The 16,529-nt window shown below is 40.9% G+C and overlaps 2 protein-coding genes across 4 annotated transcripts in view; both read left to right on the top strand.

Annotated features, from left to right (window-relative positions):
* The window catches only part of ST3GAL3 (ST3 beta-galactoside alpha-2,3-sialyltransferase 3), a 236,808-nt gene that overhangs the window by 117,939 nt on the left and 102,340 nt on the right, over window positions 1-16,529 (top strand). The gene's annotated exons all lie outside the window — the stretch shown is intronic.
* Window positions 13,321-13,681, top strand: LOC105747832 (40S ribosomal protein S27-like). The gene has a single exon (XM_012531768.3). It carries the CDS (start codon window positions 13,459-13,461, stop codon window positions 13,603-13,605), a length of 147 nt encoding a protein of 48 aa, XP_012387222.2. The 5' UTR covers window positions 13,321-13,458; the 3' UTR covers window positions 13,606-13,681.

Here is a 16,529-nt window from a genome sequence, read left to right as displayed (position 1 = left end):
TGGTTGGAGCATTTAATCCATTCATAATTAAGGTAATTATTAATATGTATGTTCCTATGGCCATTTTCTTAATTGTTTTGGGTTTGTTTTTGTAGGTCCTTTTCTTCTCTTGTGTTTCCCACTTAGAGAAGTTTCTTTAGCATTTGTTGTAGAGCTGGTTTGGTGGTGCTGAATTCTCTTAGCTTTTGCTTGTCTGTAAAGATTTTGATTTCTCTGTCAAATGTGAATGAGATCCTTGCCGGGTAGAGTAATCTTGGTTGTAGGTTCTTCCCTTTTATCACTTTAAATATATCGTGCCACTCCCTTCTGGCTTATAGAGTTTCTGCTGAAAAATCAGCTGTTAACCTTGTGGGAGTTCCCTTATATGTTATTTGTTGTTTTTCCCTTGTTGCTTTCAATAATTTTTCTTTGTCTTTAATTTTTGTCAATTTGATTACTGTGTGTCTTGGCGTGTTTCTCCTTGGGTTTATCCTGCCTGGGACTCTCTGCACTTCCTGGACTTGGGTGGCTATTTCCTTTCCCATGTTAGGGAAGTTTTCAACTATAATGTCTTCAAATATTTTCTTGGGTCCTTTGTCTCTCTCTCTTCTCCTTCTGGTACCCCTAAAATGTGAATGTCGTTGCGTTTAATGTTGTCCCAGAGGTCTCTTAGGCTGTCTTCATTTCTTTTCATTCCTTTTTCTTTATTCTGTTCCATGGCAGTGAATTCCACCATTCTGTCTTTCAGATCACTTATCTGTTTTTCTGCCTCAGTTATTCTGCTATTGATTCCTTCTAATGTAGTTTTCATTTCAGTGATTGTATTGTTCATCTCTGTTTGTTTGTTCTTTAATTCTTCTAGGTGTTTGTTCTTTTTCTTCTAGGTCTTTGTTAAACATTTCTTGCATCTTCTCAATTTTTGCCTCCATTCTTTTTCTGAGGTCCTGGATCATCTTCCTTATCATTATTCTGAATTCTTTTTTGAGAGGTTGCCTATCTCCACTTCATTTAGTTGTTTTTCTGGGGTTTTATCTTGTTCCTTCATCTGGTATATAGTCCTCTGCCTTTTCATTCTGGCTATCTGTGAATGTGGTTTTCATTCCACAGGCTGCAGGATTGTCCCCCATTTGTTTATTTTTGTTTTAATTTTCCTTATGCTAGGAGGTGGTTTAAAAAGATGTTCCTGTGGTTTATGTCAAAGAGTGTTCTGCCTATGTTTTCCTCTTAAGTGTTTTAATAGTGTCTGGTCTTACATTTAGGTCTTTAATCCATTTTGAGTTTATTTTTGTGTATCCAGGGCCTTTCTTATTACAGATTTGCGGTGAGTGGACTGCCGGTGAGACCTGGGCTTTACTGCCAGCTTCCCCAGAGATGAATTGTCCCTGTAGAGTTGGTACACGCAAAGTAACATTTCCATTGTATAAGCTGAACTCACATGCTACTTCAAGAACACATTTGTATACAGTGAGATGCTCTGGGATCTGCAACCTTGCCCAAACCCAACAGTAAGAAGCTCTGCTGCTGTATATCCAGAGCATTATGCCTATGACTTCCTGATCGCTTTCTATTCTGGTTTATATTTCCTAAAGATTATACTTAAGCTTTCCTGCTAGTCAGAGAACTCTGTGAGGGACTGTGCACAGTAACATCTTAGGAATATGTGGCATATTCAGTAACCGCTTGTGAATGTGAGAATAGAATGCTTGTCAGATAAGATCCCTGGCTGGGTTGGAGATGGGGCAGTAATGTGTTACTCAGGAGCCTCCAGAAGTCTTTGTGGAGAAGGTTAAATTTTAGGCTTTTATAAATGACAGGAGAAAATTACCCTGACAAATTTGGAGTCATCAAAAAGGAACCCCAAAGTAAAAGCCAGAAACTGAAATTAAGGAAGAGTGCCTAAGAAGAGCCAGGGCAGGCTCTCCATAGGCAGGTGACTTTGATGTAATCAGCTGGATGGGCTGGGAACCAAGAATGCCCAGAGCAAGAGAAGCACCACCTTAAAAGGTGGTTGGGCTAGTGGCTGGGAGAGGCAGCAAGAGGTGGAGGAAGACAAAGAATCAGGTCTTAGGGCTCCTCACTAGATTCTCTTGGTCATTTGGTCACGTTCATTCTTCCATTCATTCAGCATATGTATGGAGCACCAACTATGCCAGACCCTGTATTAGGTGCTAGAGATACAGGTACATACAGTTAGGATTATTTATTGTAAGCAACAGAAACTGACCCTGACTGACTTAAAAGGAAAAGAAATTTACCAGAAGGACATGGGAACCCACAGAATCAAATGAAAAACCAAACCACCGGCCCTCAGAAAACACATTAAGGGCAGTGCCGGGAATCTAGACTGAAGCAACTGTTCCATCTCTTCAGCATGCTGTTTTTCTCCCTGGTGTCACTCAGCTTGCAAGAGAAAGAGTCCAACCAACCTAGCTTTTGTCAAGTATCCACACTTTGGAAAGGCACATCCCATTGATAGTCTGACCACTTGTCTGCAATGGGAGAAGGGTAGTTCCCTGAAAGAAATTCAAGGGGCTTCTTTCTAAAAGAGGACAGAAACAACAGATGTGCACTACAGACTCCTGAGCAAATAAGCAGCACTGCATTAAGTTCTACAAGTTTGGTGGAGAGCACAGATAAGGGGACACTTAGGCTAACAGTTTAGATCAGAGTAGGGGTTGTCATTCATCACTCATGTATCATGCCAAGCACAGTGTTAGGTGACGAAGCCTTAGAACTTTTAGTCTGTGGAGGAGAGCCACCAGTCAAATAGTCTGCTAAATGTATAATTACATTTGTATAATAGAGTAATTGCTATGAGGGCAAGTAAGACACTGTGTGAAAGGAGCATGTAGGAGGGGCACAAGCCAGACAGGAGGGTCAAGGCATGCTCTTCCAAAAGAGTACATTTGAACTAGGGCCTTAAAAATGAGCAGGAACTAACCACATAAAGAGAGGAGGACATGTTTCAGGCAGAAAAAACTGCTTCTAAGAAAAAGGCGTATGTTGAGAGAATTCATGGCTCATTGAAGGAACTGAGAGACGGCCAGAATGGCCAGAGCACAGTGCCCAAGAGAGAAGACAGTACAAGATAGAGCCGGAAAGGTAGGTAAAGGCCGAATCATGAAGGTCCTTATGGCACTACAACAATGTCTGTTACTTTTAGCTTTGGTGACAGCTATATCTTGAAGGACGAGTGGGAATTTACCAAGTTAACAAGGGGAGTGAGAGCATTATAGATTGAGGGAACATCATCTGCAGTAGGTCTCGGGCATGAAGGCTGCCTGAAAGGGGTGGCAGAAGATGGGACCGGGGGGACAGGTAGAGACAGATTACGTGGTTGCTGCATGGCCTCAGCAACAGTGAAGACTCCAGCAGAAGCAGTGACCATGGTAGAGGGAGGATCTGTATTTAGAAATGAGAGAAATAGGGCACACTAAAAACTTCATTCTTGGGGGACTGAATGGTGATGCCGTTACCAAAGAAACAAAACAGGCTGTGGGGAGGGCAGGGAACGGGGTGAAGATAAGTCTGATTTATAGCATTTTGAGTTTGAGGTGACTGTGGGTCATTTAGGGGCCATGTGTAGGAAATAACCAATGTGAAAAGGGGTTGGGAATGGTACTTTACATGAAGGGAAGAGCAGGCATGAAGGCCTGGAAGTGATAAGGTACTTTGGAGGAACATAACATAGCTCAGTCTGGCTGGAGCATAGAACATGGCAGGGGCAGGGTCGGGTGAGGCAGGGAGTCAAAGGGTGAACTTAGGGTGGTCACTGTAGGCCAGATCATGAAGGCCCTTGTAAGCTAAGAGACTGGCATTTATTCTGAGAACAGTAGAGGCCGTTTGAATGTTTTAAGCAGAGTTATGACATAATCATATTTATCTTATAGGAAGATTGCTCTAGTTACATCGTGGAGAATCCATTAGAAAGGGACAAGACAGGACGCAGGGAAACCTGGTAGGAGGCTGTTAATAGTAACTGAGGTGAGAAGTGAAGCTGGCTTAATCAAGAATGGTAGAAATGGAGAAAAGTCAGTGGACTTGAGATCCATGTAGAAGACGAAATTAAAAGGACATGGTATTTAATTAAATGAAATAAGAGAGAAGCACGGATCAAGGAGTTCTCTCAGGTCTCCAGCTTGGGCAGCTGGGTGAAAAGTGGTACCGTTCATTAAGGTAGGGAATACAGGAGGAGGTTGTACACGTGTAAGGGTGGTGAAAATGAACTCTGTGTGAGGCAGCCTGAGTTTCAGGTAACTATAGGATGTCAAAGTGGAGATGTCAGCTGCATACACAAGTCTGGAGCTCAGGCTCTCTAGAGAGGGTTGAGCAGGAATGAGAGATTTGGTTTGGGTGCAATGGAAAGATTATTGGGCCAGCTAAACTGAATAGTTAAGCAAGGTGAAGTCTAGACCAGATAGACTTTTCCCAGATAGGGAAAAAGTGAAGAAAGGAGGAGAAACAACTGAAAACTAGACAAAATATATGAAAAAAAAAAAAGTTTCTTCAGACATTGAACAATAGGTAGCCCAGGACCCTGGTCTTTGAAAGAAGGGAAACAAATGAGATTTCCAGACCACAGCACAGGGACGAAGAACCCAAACAGAACCTAAGAGTCTTCCTAAGAGGAAACAGAGTTGAAAATTTGAGGAGACCAAGGCAGCCAGAATTCATGGGCAGAGTACCAGAGAGGAGAGGGCTGCACACAGAGAGAGCACTGGAGATCTGCTGAAGACTGCTTGGACTCCTCAGCTGATCAAAGCACGTGTGTGAGGAAACGACTGGAGGCCAAGGAAAGAAGCACTGAACAGGAGCAGGAAGAGTACTCTCTATAGCTCACACAGGGCTGGGAATAATGGGGAAATGTCATAATACATGAGGCATCACATAGCGTACTTAGAAGGGTATTGCCTTAGCAGTGGGGCAAAATTAGTAATGGTGCAAATTAGCCCTAGACTAAAGTCCACTTTTGCCTCTAACCCCAGCCCTGCAAAGCTTAAAAGCAAACGTTGAAAGGATCAAACTGTTTCTAAGTAATTAAACAGCGCCTCAAAAATACTTAAGGAATGCACAAATATTCTGCATCCAACAAGGTAAAATTCACATGGTTGACATCCAATCAAGAATGACCAGGTTGCCTTTCTTTTTTTTTTTTTTTTACATCTTTATTGGAGTATAATTGCTTTACAATGGTGTGTTAGTTTCTGCTTTATAACAAAGTGAATCAGTTATACATATACATATGTTCCCATATCTCCTCCCTCTTGCATCTCCCTCCCTCCCACCCTCCCTATCCCACCCATCCAGGTGGTCACAAAGCACCGAGCTGATCTCCCTGTGCTACGCGGCTGCTTCCCACTAGCTATCTATTTTACATTTGGTAGTGTATGTATGTCCATGCCACTCTCTCACTTTGTCACAGCTTACCCTTCCCCCTCCCCATATCCTCAAGTCCATTCTCTAGGAGGTCTGTGCCTTTATTCCCGTCTTACACCTAGGTTCTTCATGACATTTTTTTTCTTAGATTCCATATATATGTGTTAGCATATGGTATTTGCTTTCTCTTTCTGACTTACTTCACTCTGTATGACAGACTCTAGGTCCATCCACCTCACTACAAATAAATCAATTTCGTTTCTTTTTATGGCTGAGTAATATTCCATTGTATATATGTGGCACATCTTCTTTATCCATTCATCCGATGATGGACACTTAGGTTGTTTCCATCTCCTGGCTATTGTAAATAGAGCTGCAATGAACATTTTGGTACATGACTCTTTTTGAATTATGGTTTTCTCAGGGTATATGCCCGGTAGTGGGATTGCTGGGTCATATGGTAGTTCTATTTGTAGTTTTTTAAGGAACCTCCATACTGTTCTCCATAGTGGCTGTACCAATTCACATTCCCACCAGCAGTGCAAGAGTGTTCCCTTTTCTCCACACCCTCTCCAGCATTTATTGTTTCTAGATTTTTTGATGATGCCCATTCTGACTGGTGTGAGGTGATATCTCATTGTAGTTTTGATTTGCATTTCTCTAATGATTAATGATGTTGAGCATTCTTTCATGTGTTTGTTGGCAATCTGTATATCTTCTTTGGAGAAATGTCTATTTAGGTCTTATGCCCATTTTTGGATTGGGTTGTTTGTTTTTTTGTTATTGAGCTGCAAGAGCTGCTTGTAAATTTTGGAGATGAATCCTTTGTCAGTTGCTTCATTTGCAAATATTTTCTCCCATTCTGAGGGTTGTCTTTTGGTCTTGTTTATGGTTTCCTTTGCTGTGCAAAAGCTTTGAAGTTTCATTAGGTCCCATTTATTTATTTTTGTTTTTATTTCCATTTCTCTAGGAGGAGGGTCAAAAAGGATCTTGCTGTGATTTATGTCATAAAGTGTTCTGCCTATGTTTTCCTCTAAGAGTTTGACAGTTTCTGGCCTTACATTTAGGTCTTTAAACCCTTTTGAGCTTATTTTTGTGTATGGTGTTAGGGAGTGTTCTAATCTCATACTTTTACATGCACCTGTCCAGTTTTCCCAGCACCACTTATTGAAGAGGCTGTCCTTTCTCCATTGTACATTCCTGCCTCCTTTATCAAAGATAAGGTGACCATATGTGCGTGGGTTTATCTCTGGGCTTTCTATCCTGTTCCATTGATCTATATTTCTGTTTTTGTGCCAGTACCATACTGTCTTAATTACTGTAGCTTTGTACTATAGTCTGAAGTAAGGGAGCCTGATTCCTCCAGCTCCGTTTTTTGTTCTCAAGATTACTTTGGCTATTCGGGGTCTTTTGTGTTTCCATACAAATTGTGAATTTTTTTGTTCTAGGTCTGTGAAAAATTCCAGTGGTAGTTTGATAGGGATTGCATTGAATCTGTAGATTGCTTTGGGTAGTAGAGTCATTTTCATAATGTTGATTCTTCCAATCCAAGAACATGGTATATCTCTCCATCTATTTGTATCATCTTTAATTTCTTTTATCAGTGTCTTATAATTTTCTGCATACAGGTCTTTTGTCTCCTTAGGTAGGTTTATTCCTAGATATTTTATTCTTTTTGTGGCAGTGGTAAATAGGAGTGTTTTCTTGATTTCACTTTCAGATTTTTCATCATTAGTGTATAGGAATGCCAGAGATTTCTGTGCATTCATTTTTTATCCTGCTACTTTACCAAATTCATTGATTAGCTCTAGTAGGTTTCTGGTAGCATCTTTAGGATTCTCTATGTATAGTATCATGTCATCTGCAAAGAGTGACAGCTTTACTTCTTCTTTTCCGATTTGGATTCCTTTTATTTCCTTTTCTTCTCTGATTGCTGTGGCTAAAACTTCCAAAACTAGGTTGAATAAGAGTGGTGAGAGTGGATAACCTTGTCTTGTTCCTGATCTTAGTGGAAATGCTTTCAGTTTTTCACCATTGAGGACGATGTTGGCTGTGGGTTTTTCATATATGGCCTTTATTATGTTGAGGAAAGTTCCCTCTGTGCCTACTTTCTGCAGGGTTTTTATCATAAATGGGTGTTGAATTTTGTCAAAAGCTTTCTCTGCATCTATTGAGATGATCATATGGTTTTTCTCCTTCAATTTGTTAATATGGTGTATCACGTTGATTGATTTGCATATATTGAAGAATCCTTGCATTCCTGGAATAAACCCCACTTGATCATGGTGTATGATCCTTTTAATGTGCTGTTGGATTCTGTTTGCTAGTAATTTGTTGAGGATTTTTGCATCTATGTTCATCAGTGATATTGGCCTGTAGTTTTCTTTCTTTGTGACTTCCTTGTCTAGTTTTGGTATCAGGGTGATAGTGACCTCGTACAATGAGTTTGGGAGTGTTCCTCCCTCTGCTATATTTTAGAAGAGTTTGAGAAGGATAGGTGTTAGCTCTTCTCTAAATGTTTGATAGAATTCGCCTGTGAAGCCATCTGGTTCTGGACTTTTGTTTGTTGGAAGATTTTTAATCACAGTTTCCATTTCAGGGCTTGTGATTGGTCTGTTCATATTTTCTATTTCTTCCTGATTCAGTCTTGGCAGGTTGTGCATTTCTAAGAATTTGTCCATTTCTTCCAGGTTGTCCATTTTATTGGCATAGAGTTGCTTGTAGTAATCTCTCATGATCTTTTGTATTTCTGCAGTGTCAGTTGTTACTTCTCGTTTTTCATTTCTAATTCTATTGATTTGCGTCTTCTCCCTTTTTTTCTTGATGAGTCTGGCTAATGGTTTATCAATTTTGTTTATCTTCTTAAAGAACCAGCTTTTAGTTTTATTGATCTTTGCTATTGTTTCCTTCATTTCTTTTTCATTTATTTCTGCTCTGATCTTTATGATTTCTTTCCTTCTGCTAACTTTGGGGTTTTTTTGTTCTTCTTTTTCTAATTTCTTTAGGTGCAAGTTTAGGTTGTTTATTCGAGATGTTTCCTGTTTCTTAAGGTAGGATTGTATTGCTATAAACTTCCCTCTTAGAACTGCTTTTGCTGCATCCCATAGGTTTTGGGTTGTCATGTCTCCATTGTCATTTGTTTCTAGGTATTTTTTGATTTCCTCTTTGATTTCTTCAGTGATCACTTCGTTATTAAGTAGTGTATTGTTTAGCCTCCATGTGTTTGTATATTTTAAAGATCTTTTCCTGTAATTGATATCTAGTCTCATAGCATTGTGGTCAGAAAAGATACTTGATACAATTTCAATTTTCTTAAATTTACCAAGGCTTGATTTGTGACCCAAGATATGATCTATCCTGGAGAATGTTCCATGAGCATTTGAGAAAAATGTGTATTCTGTTGTTTTTGGATGGAATGTCCTATAAATATCAATTAAGTCCATCTTGTTTAATGTATCATTTAAAGCTTGTGGTTCCTTATTTATTTTCATTTTGGATGATCTGTCCATTGGTGAAAGTGGGGTGTTAAAGTCCCCTAATATGAATGTGTTACTGTCGATTTCCCCTTTAATGGCTGTTAGTATTTGCCTTATGTATTGAGGTGCTCCTATGTTGGGTGCATAAATGTTTACAATTGTTATATCTTTTTCTTGGATTGATCCCTTGATCATTATGTAGTGTCCTTCTTTGTCTCTTGTAATAGTCTTTATTTTAAAGTCTATTTTGTGTGATATGAGAATTGCTACTCCAGCTTTCTTTTGGTTTCCATTTGCATGGAATATCTTTTTCCATCCCCTTACTTTCAGTCTGTATGTGTCTCTAGGTCTGAAGTGGGTCTCTTGTAGACAGCATGTATATGGGTCTTGTTTTTGTATCCATTCAGCCAGTCTGTGTCTTTTGGTGGGAGCATTTAATCCATTTACATTTAAGGTAATTATCAATACGTATGTTCCTATTCCCATTTTCTTAATTGCTTTGGGTTTGTTATTGTAAGTCTTTTCCTTCTCTTGTGTTTCTTGCCTAGAGAAGTTCCTTTAGCATTTGTTGTAAAGCTGGTTTGGTGGTGCTGAACTCTCTCAGCTTTTGCTTGTCTGTAAAGGTTTTAATTTCTCCATCAAATCTGAATGGGATCCTTGCTGGGTAGAGTAATCTTGGTTGCAGGTTTTTCTCCTTCATCACTTTAAATATGTCCTGCCAGTCCCTTCTGGCTTGAAGAGTTTCTGCTGAAAGATCTGCTGTTAGCCTTATGGGTATTCCCTTGTGTGTTATTTGTTGTTTTTCCCTTGCTGCTTTTAATATGTTTTCTTTGTATTTAATTTTTGACAGTTTGATTAATATGTGTCTTGGCTTGTTTCTCCTTGGATTTATCCTGTATGGGACTCTCTGTGCTTCCTGGACTTGATTAACTATTTCCTTTCCCATATTAGGGAAGTTTTCAACTATAATCTCTTCAAATATTTTCTCAGTCCCTTTCTTTTTCTCTTCTTCTTCTGGGACCCCTATAATTCAAATGTTGGTGCAGTTAATGTTGTCCCAGAGGTCTCTCAGACTGTCCTCAGTCTTTTCACTCTTTTTTCTTTATTCTGCTCTGCAGTAGTTATTTCCACTATTTTATCTTCCAGGTCATTTATCCATTCTTCTGCCTCAGTTATTCTGCTATTGATCCCATCTAGAGTATTTTTCATTTCATTTATTGTGTTGTTCACCATTGTTTGTTTCATCTTCATTTCTTCTAGGTCCTTGTTAACTGTTTCTTGCATTTTGTCTATTCTGTTTCCAAGATTTTGGATCATCTTTACTATCATTATTCTGAATTCTTTTTCGGGTAGACTGCCTATTTCCTCTTCATTTGTTAGGTCTGGTGGGTTTTTATATTGCTTCTTCATCTGCTGTGTGTTTTTCTGTCTTCTCATTTTGCTTATCTTACTATGTTTGGGGTCTCCTTTTTGCAGGCTGCAGGTTCGTAGTTCCTGTTGTTTTTGGTGTTTGTCCCCAGTGGCCAAAGCTGGTTCAGTGGGTTGTGTAGGCTTCCTGGTGGAGGGGACTAGTGCCTGTGTTCTGGTGGATGAGGCTGGATCTTGTCTTTCTGGTGGGCAGGTCCACGTCTGATGGTGTGTTTTGGGGTGTCTGTGGCCTTATTATGCTTTTAGGCAGCCTCTCTGCTAATGGGTGGGGTTGTGTTCCTGTCTTGCTAGTTGTTTGGCATAGGGTGTCCAGCACTGTAGCTTGCTGGTCGTTGAGTGAAGCTGGGTGCTGGTGTTGAGATGGAGATCTCTGGAAGATTTTCGCCATTTGATACTATGTGGAGCTGGGAGGTCTCTTGTGGACCAGTGTCCTGAAGTTGGCTCTCCCACCTCAGAGGCACAGCACTGACTCCTGGCTGCAATACCAAGAGCCTTTCATCCACACGGGTCAGTATAAAAGGGAGAAAAAGTAGAAAGAGAGAGAGAGAGAGAGAGAGAGAGAGAGAGAGAGGAGAGAGAGAGAGAGAGAGAGGGGGAGAGAGAGAGAGAGAGGGAGGGAGGGAGGGAGGGAGGGAGGGAGGGAGGGAGGAGGAAGATAAAATAAAATAAAGTAAGATAAAATAAAATAAAGTTATTAAAATAAGAAGAAAAAAATTTTTAAGTAAAAAAACAAACAAAAAAAAACGGACAGATAGAACCCTAGGACAAATGGTGAAAGCAAAGCTATACAGACAAAATCTCACACAGAAGAATACACATAGACACTCACAAAAAGAGGAAAAGGGGAAAAAATAATAAATCTTGCTCTCAAAGTCCACCTCCTCAATTTGGGATGATTCGTTGTCTATTCAGGTATTCCACAGATGCAGGGTACATCAAGTTGATTGTGGAGATTTAATCTGCTGCTCCTGAGGCTGCTGGGAGAGATTTCCCTTTGTCTTCTTTGTTCGCACAGCTCCCGGGGTTCAGCTTTGGATTTGGCCCCGCCTCTGCGTGTAGGTCGCTGGAGGGCATCTATTCTTCGCTCAGACAGGACGGGGTTAAAGGAGCAGTTGACTTGGGGGCTCTGGCGCACTCAGGCCCGGTGGAGGGAGGGGTGCGGATGCCGGGCGAGCCTGCGGCGGCAGAGGCTGGCAGGACGTTGCACCAGCCTGAGGCGCGCCGTGCGTTCTCCCGGGGAAGTTGTCCCTGGATCACGAGACCCTGGCAGTGGCAGGCTGCACAGGCTCTCGGGAGGGGAGGTGTGGATAGTGACCTGTGCTCGCCCAGAGGCTTCTTGGTGGCAGCAGCAGCAGCCTTAGCATCTCATGCCCGTCTCTGGGGTCCATGCTGTTAGCCGCGGCTCACGCCCGTCTCTGGAGCTCCTTTAAGCAGTGCTCTTAATCCCCTCTCCTCATGCACCAGGAAACAAAGAGGGAAAAAAAAGTCTCTTGCCTCTTCGGCAGGTCCAGACTTTTCTCCGGACTCCCTCCCGGCTAGCCGTGGGGCACTAACCCCCTGCAGGCTGTGTTCAGGCCGCCAACCCCAGCCCTCTCCCTGCGCTCCGACCAAAGCCCGAGCCTCAGCCCCCAGCCCCGCCTGCCCTGGCAGGTGAGCAGACAAGCCTCTCGGGCTGGTGAGTGCGGGTCGGCACCGATCCTCTGTGCGGGAATCTCTCCGCTTTGCCCTCTGCACCCCTGTTGCTGTGCTCTCCTCCACGGCTCTGAAGCTTCCCCCCGCTCCCGCCACCTGCAGTCTCTGCCCGCGAAGGGGCTTCCTAGTGTGTGGAAACCTTTCCTCCTTCACTGCTCCCTCGCACTGGTGCAGGTCCCGTCCCTATTCTTCTGTCTCTGTTTATTCTTTTTTCTTTTGCCCTACCCAGGTACGTGGGGAGTTTCTTGCCTTTTGGGACGTGTGAGGTCTTCTGCCAGCATTCAGTAGGTGTTCTGTAGGAGTTGTTCCTCGTGTAGATGTATTTCTGGTGTATCTGTGGGGAGGAAGGTCATCTCTGCGTCTTACTCTTCTGTCATCTTCCCCCTCTCTCCAGGCTGCATTTCTATACACTAACAATGAACTATCAGAGAGAGAAATAAAGGAAACAATTCCATTTACTATCACATCAGAAAGAATAAAATACCTAGGAATAATGCTTGGTAAACTGTAAGACACTGATGAAAGAAACTGAAGACAACACAAAGAGATGGAAAGATATACCATGTTGGAAGAATTAACTGGAAGAATTAATATTATGAAAATGACCATACTACCCAAGGCAACCTACAGATTCAGTGCAATCCCTATCAAAATACCAATGGCATTTTTCACAGAACTAGAACAAATAATTTTAAAATTTGTATGGAAACACAGAAGACCCTGAATAGCCAAAACAATCTTGAGAAAGAAGAACAGAGTTGGAGAAATCACACTCTCTGATTTCAGGCTATGCTAGAAAGCTACAGTAATCAAAACAGTATGGTCCTGGCACAAAAACAGACACATAGATCAATGGAACAGAATAGCCCAAAAATAAACCCACGCACTTGTGGTCAATTAATCTAAAACAAAGGAGGCAAGGATATACAATGGAGAAAAGACAGTCTCTTCAAGTAAGTGGTGCTGGGAAAACTGGACAGCTACATGTAAAAGAGTGAAATTAGAACATTCTCTAACACCATATACAAAAATAAACTCAAAATGAATTAGAGACTTAAATGTAAGACTGGATACTATGAAACTCCTAGAGGAAAACGTAGGCAGAACACTCTTTGACATAAATTGTAGCAATATTTTTTCAATATTTGCTTTCCTCTCCTAAAGCAAAGGAGATAAAAACAAGAATAAACAAATGGGACCTAATAAAACTTAAAAGCTTTTGCACAGCAAAGGAAACCATCAACAAAATGAAAAGACAACCTACTGAATGGGAGAAAATATTTGCAAATGATATGACCAATAAGGAATTAATATCCAGAATATATAAACAGCTCATAAAACAACATAAACAACCCAGTTGTTTAAAAATGCACAGAAGCCTTTCCCACGGTGACAACCTCCCCACGAGAACATACCTCTCACAAAGGATCTCCTTCATCCCTCTCCAGAAGAGGAGGAGAGGAAACACAAGAAGAAGCACCTGGTGCAGAGCCCCAATTCCTATTTCATGGATGTGAAATGCCCAGGATGCTATAAAATCACCACCATGTTTAACCATGCCCAAACAGTAGTTTTGTGTGTTGGCTGCTCTACCATCCTCTGCCAGCCTACAGGAGGAAAAGCAAGGCTTGCAGAAGGATGCTCCTTCAGATGAAAGCAGCACTAAAAGCCCCTGGAATCAAGATGAAGAGGAAACCATCCCAATAAACACATTTTGGATTAAAAAAAAATGTGCAGAAGACCTAAATAGACATTTTTCCAAAGAGGAAGTGCAGATGGTCAACAGGCATGTGAAAAGAGGTTCAACCTCACTAATTATTAGGGAAATGCAAATCAAAACCACAATGAGGTATCACCTCACATTGGTAAGAATGGCTATCATCAAAAACGCTACAATTAGTAAATGCTGGAGAAGGTGTGGAGAAAAGGGAAGCCCCCTACACTATTGGTGGGAATGTAAATTGATACAGCCACTATGGAAAACAGTATGGAGGTTCCTTAAAAAACTAAAAATAGAGTTACCGTATGATCCAGTGATCTCCTGGACATATATCTGGACAAAATTATAATTGGAAAAGATACATGCACCCCAAGGTTCATTGCAGTAGCCAAGACATGGAAGCAACCTAAATGTCCATTGACAGATGAATGGATAAAAAAAGATGTGGTACATATATACAATGGAATATTACATAGCCATAAAAAAGAATGAAATAATGCCATTTGCAGCAATATGGATGGACCTAAAGATTATCATACTAAGTGAAGTAAGCCAGACAGGGAAAGACAAATATCATATGATAATGCCAAAATGTGGAATCTAAAAAAAAAAGATACAAATGTACATATTACAAAACAGAAATAGACCCACAGACATAGAAAGCAAACCCAAAGGGGAAAGAGGGGGAGGGATAAATTAGGAGTTTGGGATTAATGTATACACACTACTGTATGTAAAATAGCTAACCAACAAGGACCTACAGGAAACTATACTCAATATTTTGTAATAATATATAAAGGAAAAAATAATCTGAAAAAGAATATGTATGTATAACTTCAGGTGCTATACACCTGAAACTAACACAATATTGTAAATCAACTATACTTCAATAAATTAAGACAAAAAAAGAATGAAATCTTGCCATTTGCAACAACATGTTGCACTTGGAGGGTATTATGCAAAGTGAAATAAGTCAGACAGAAGAAGACAAATACTGTGTGATCTCAGTTACATGTGGAACCTAACAAACAGCAAACTAGTGAATATAACAGAAAAGAAACAGACTCACAGGTATAGAGAACAAACTAGCAGTTTCCAGAGGGAAGAGGGAAGGGGGGCAGGGCAATATAGGGGTAGGGGATTAAGAGGTGCAAACTATAGGTATAAAGTAAGGTACAATGATATTATTGTACAGCACAGGGAATTTAGCCAATATTTTATAATAACTATAAATGAAGTATAACCTTTAAAAATTGTGAATCACTATATTGTATTATATTGTATATAATATTGTACATCAACTATACTTCAATTAAAAAAAAAAAAAGAATGACCAGGTAGTTCAGAAAAGCTTGAAAATACAGCCCATATGAGGAGAAAAATCAGTTGATAGAAACAGGCGTAAAGATAACACAAATGATAGAATTAGTAGGCAAAGATGTTAAAACATATTCCATATCTTCAAGAAGGTAGAAGAAAGCATGAGAATATTAAGGGAAGGCATGTAAAATATAAAAAAGAATCTATATGAAAAATAGTGTTTGAGAAGAAAAATATACTCAATGTATAAATGACAGATTAGACACTGCAGAAGAAAAAGTAGTGAACTATAAGATATATCAATAGAAACCATCTAAAAACTACTAGAAACAAATGAACAGAGTGTCCGTGAGTGCTGGGATGTCAAGCAGCCTGATACATGTGTAACTGGAGCCCCCAGAAGAGAGGGGAGGGCAGAAAAAGTTTTGAGGAAGTAACAGCCAAGATATTTTCAAGTTTGATTAAAACTATAAACCCACAGATCCCAGAATCTCAAACACAAGAAAAATGGTGAAAACTATACCACAGCACATCATAATCACTCACTTCTCACTACGCACAGGTGCTTGGCATTTGAGAGAAAAAGCAGCCTCCTATTGAGAGCCACAGGAAAAGCCAGGTGTTGCAGGGCAGAGTCAGGCTTCAGGCTTCAGGTCTGCTAGGAGGTGGAGGGAAGTAAGCCAGGTGATTGGCATATGGGGTCCAGAGGGCATTATGAGAAAGATTTAAAGAGGAGATTGGCCAAGGAAGAAAAAACCCACAGCAGAATGGACGAGGACAGGAGAAAAAAAGTCTGTGGCCCATTTTAACAGTGGGTATACCTATTATACCTGGGAGATTGGGCTAGCTTTAAGTTTTCCAAGGACTTCTTGCTGTTCCCAGAAGCTTTTATTTGTTCAGGACAACACATTCCTCCTTCTGGTAAATGCTCCTTCTAACCAGGTGTGTCATGTCAGAATCATAACTTTTCACAAACCCCATCTTCTTGATCACTGTGATTCACACAGCGGGTGAGGAGCTGATGCAAGCTAGACCGCTTGTAGCCCTTCCCTGGGAGTTTTGCCATTAGGAGCAGAGATGCCAGGTCTCATGCCCTTTTCAGTGGCAGAACTGAAGATATGGCCTGCGAATTGCTACTGGCTATGTGTCCTGACTTAGGAAGAAAGCTAGTCAGGGAGAGTAAAGCTAACTGAGGGAGGCCTGCTGGCATTCCAGTCACTTTCAGTCATCTCTGAAGCCCTCTGCACCCTGGCCCTTCCCATGCTTTGGTTATGTGAACCGCTGAATCACCGTATTGGCCTAAGTTAGTGCAACCGGTATGTTGAACATGCAGGAAACATCAGGGGATAAACACAGCCACTTTCATTGGTGTCTCTCTGTCCCCATAAGACGTTTTCAGTGTGGGAGGTCCAGAGAACTTTTTGGTACCTCTGAGGTAATAGAAATCCCATGGTCACATTGAATCACCAATTCCAAAATTAGTGTCCTGCCTTATGGCAATGGTCATAGCTTTCTGTTTGTTCAGAGCTGCAGTGACT

Source organism: Orcinus orca, chromosome 1 (assembly GCF_937001465.1).
Source record: "Orcinus orca chromosome 1, mOrcOrc1.1, whole genome shotgun sequence".
NCBI classification, from domain to species: Eukaryota; Metazoa; Chordata; class Mammalia; order Artiodactyla; family Delphinidae; genus Orcinus; species Orcinus orca.
This window is presented reverse-complemented; position numbering and strand designations above follow the sequence as displayed.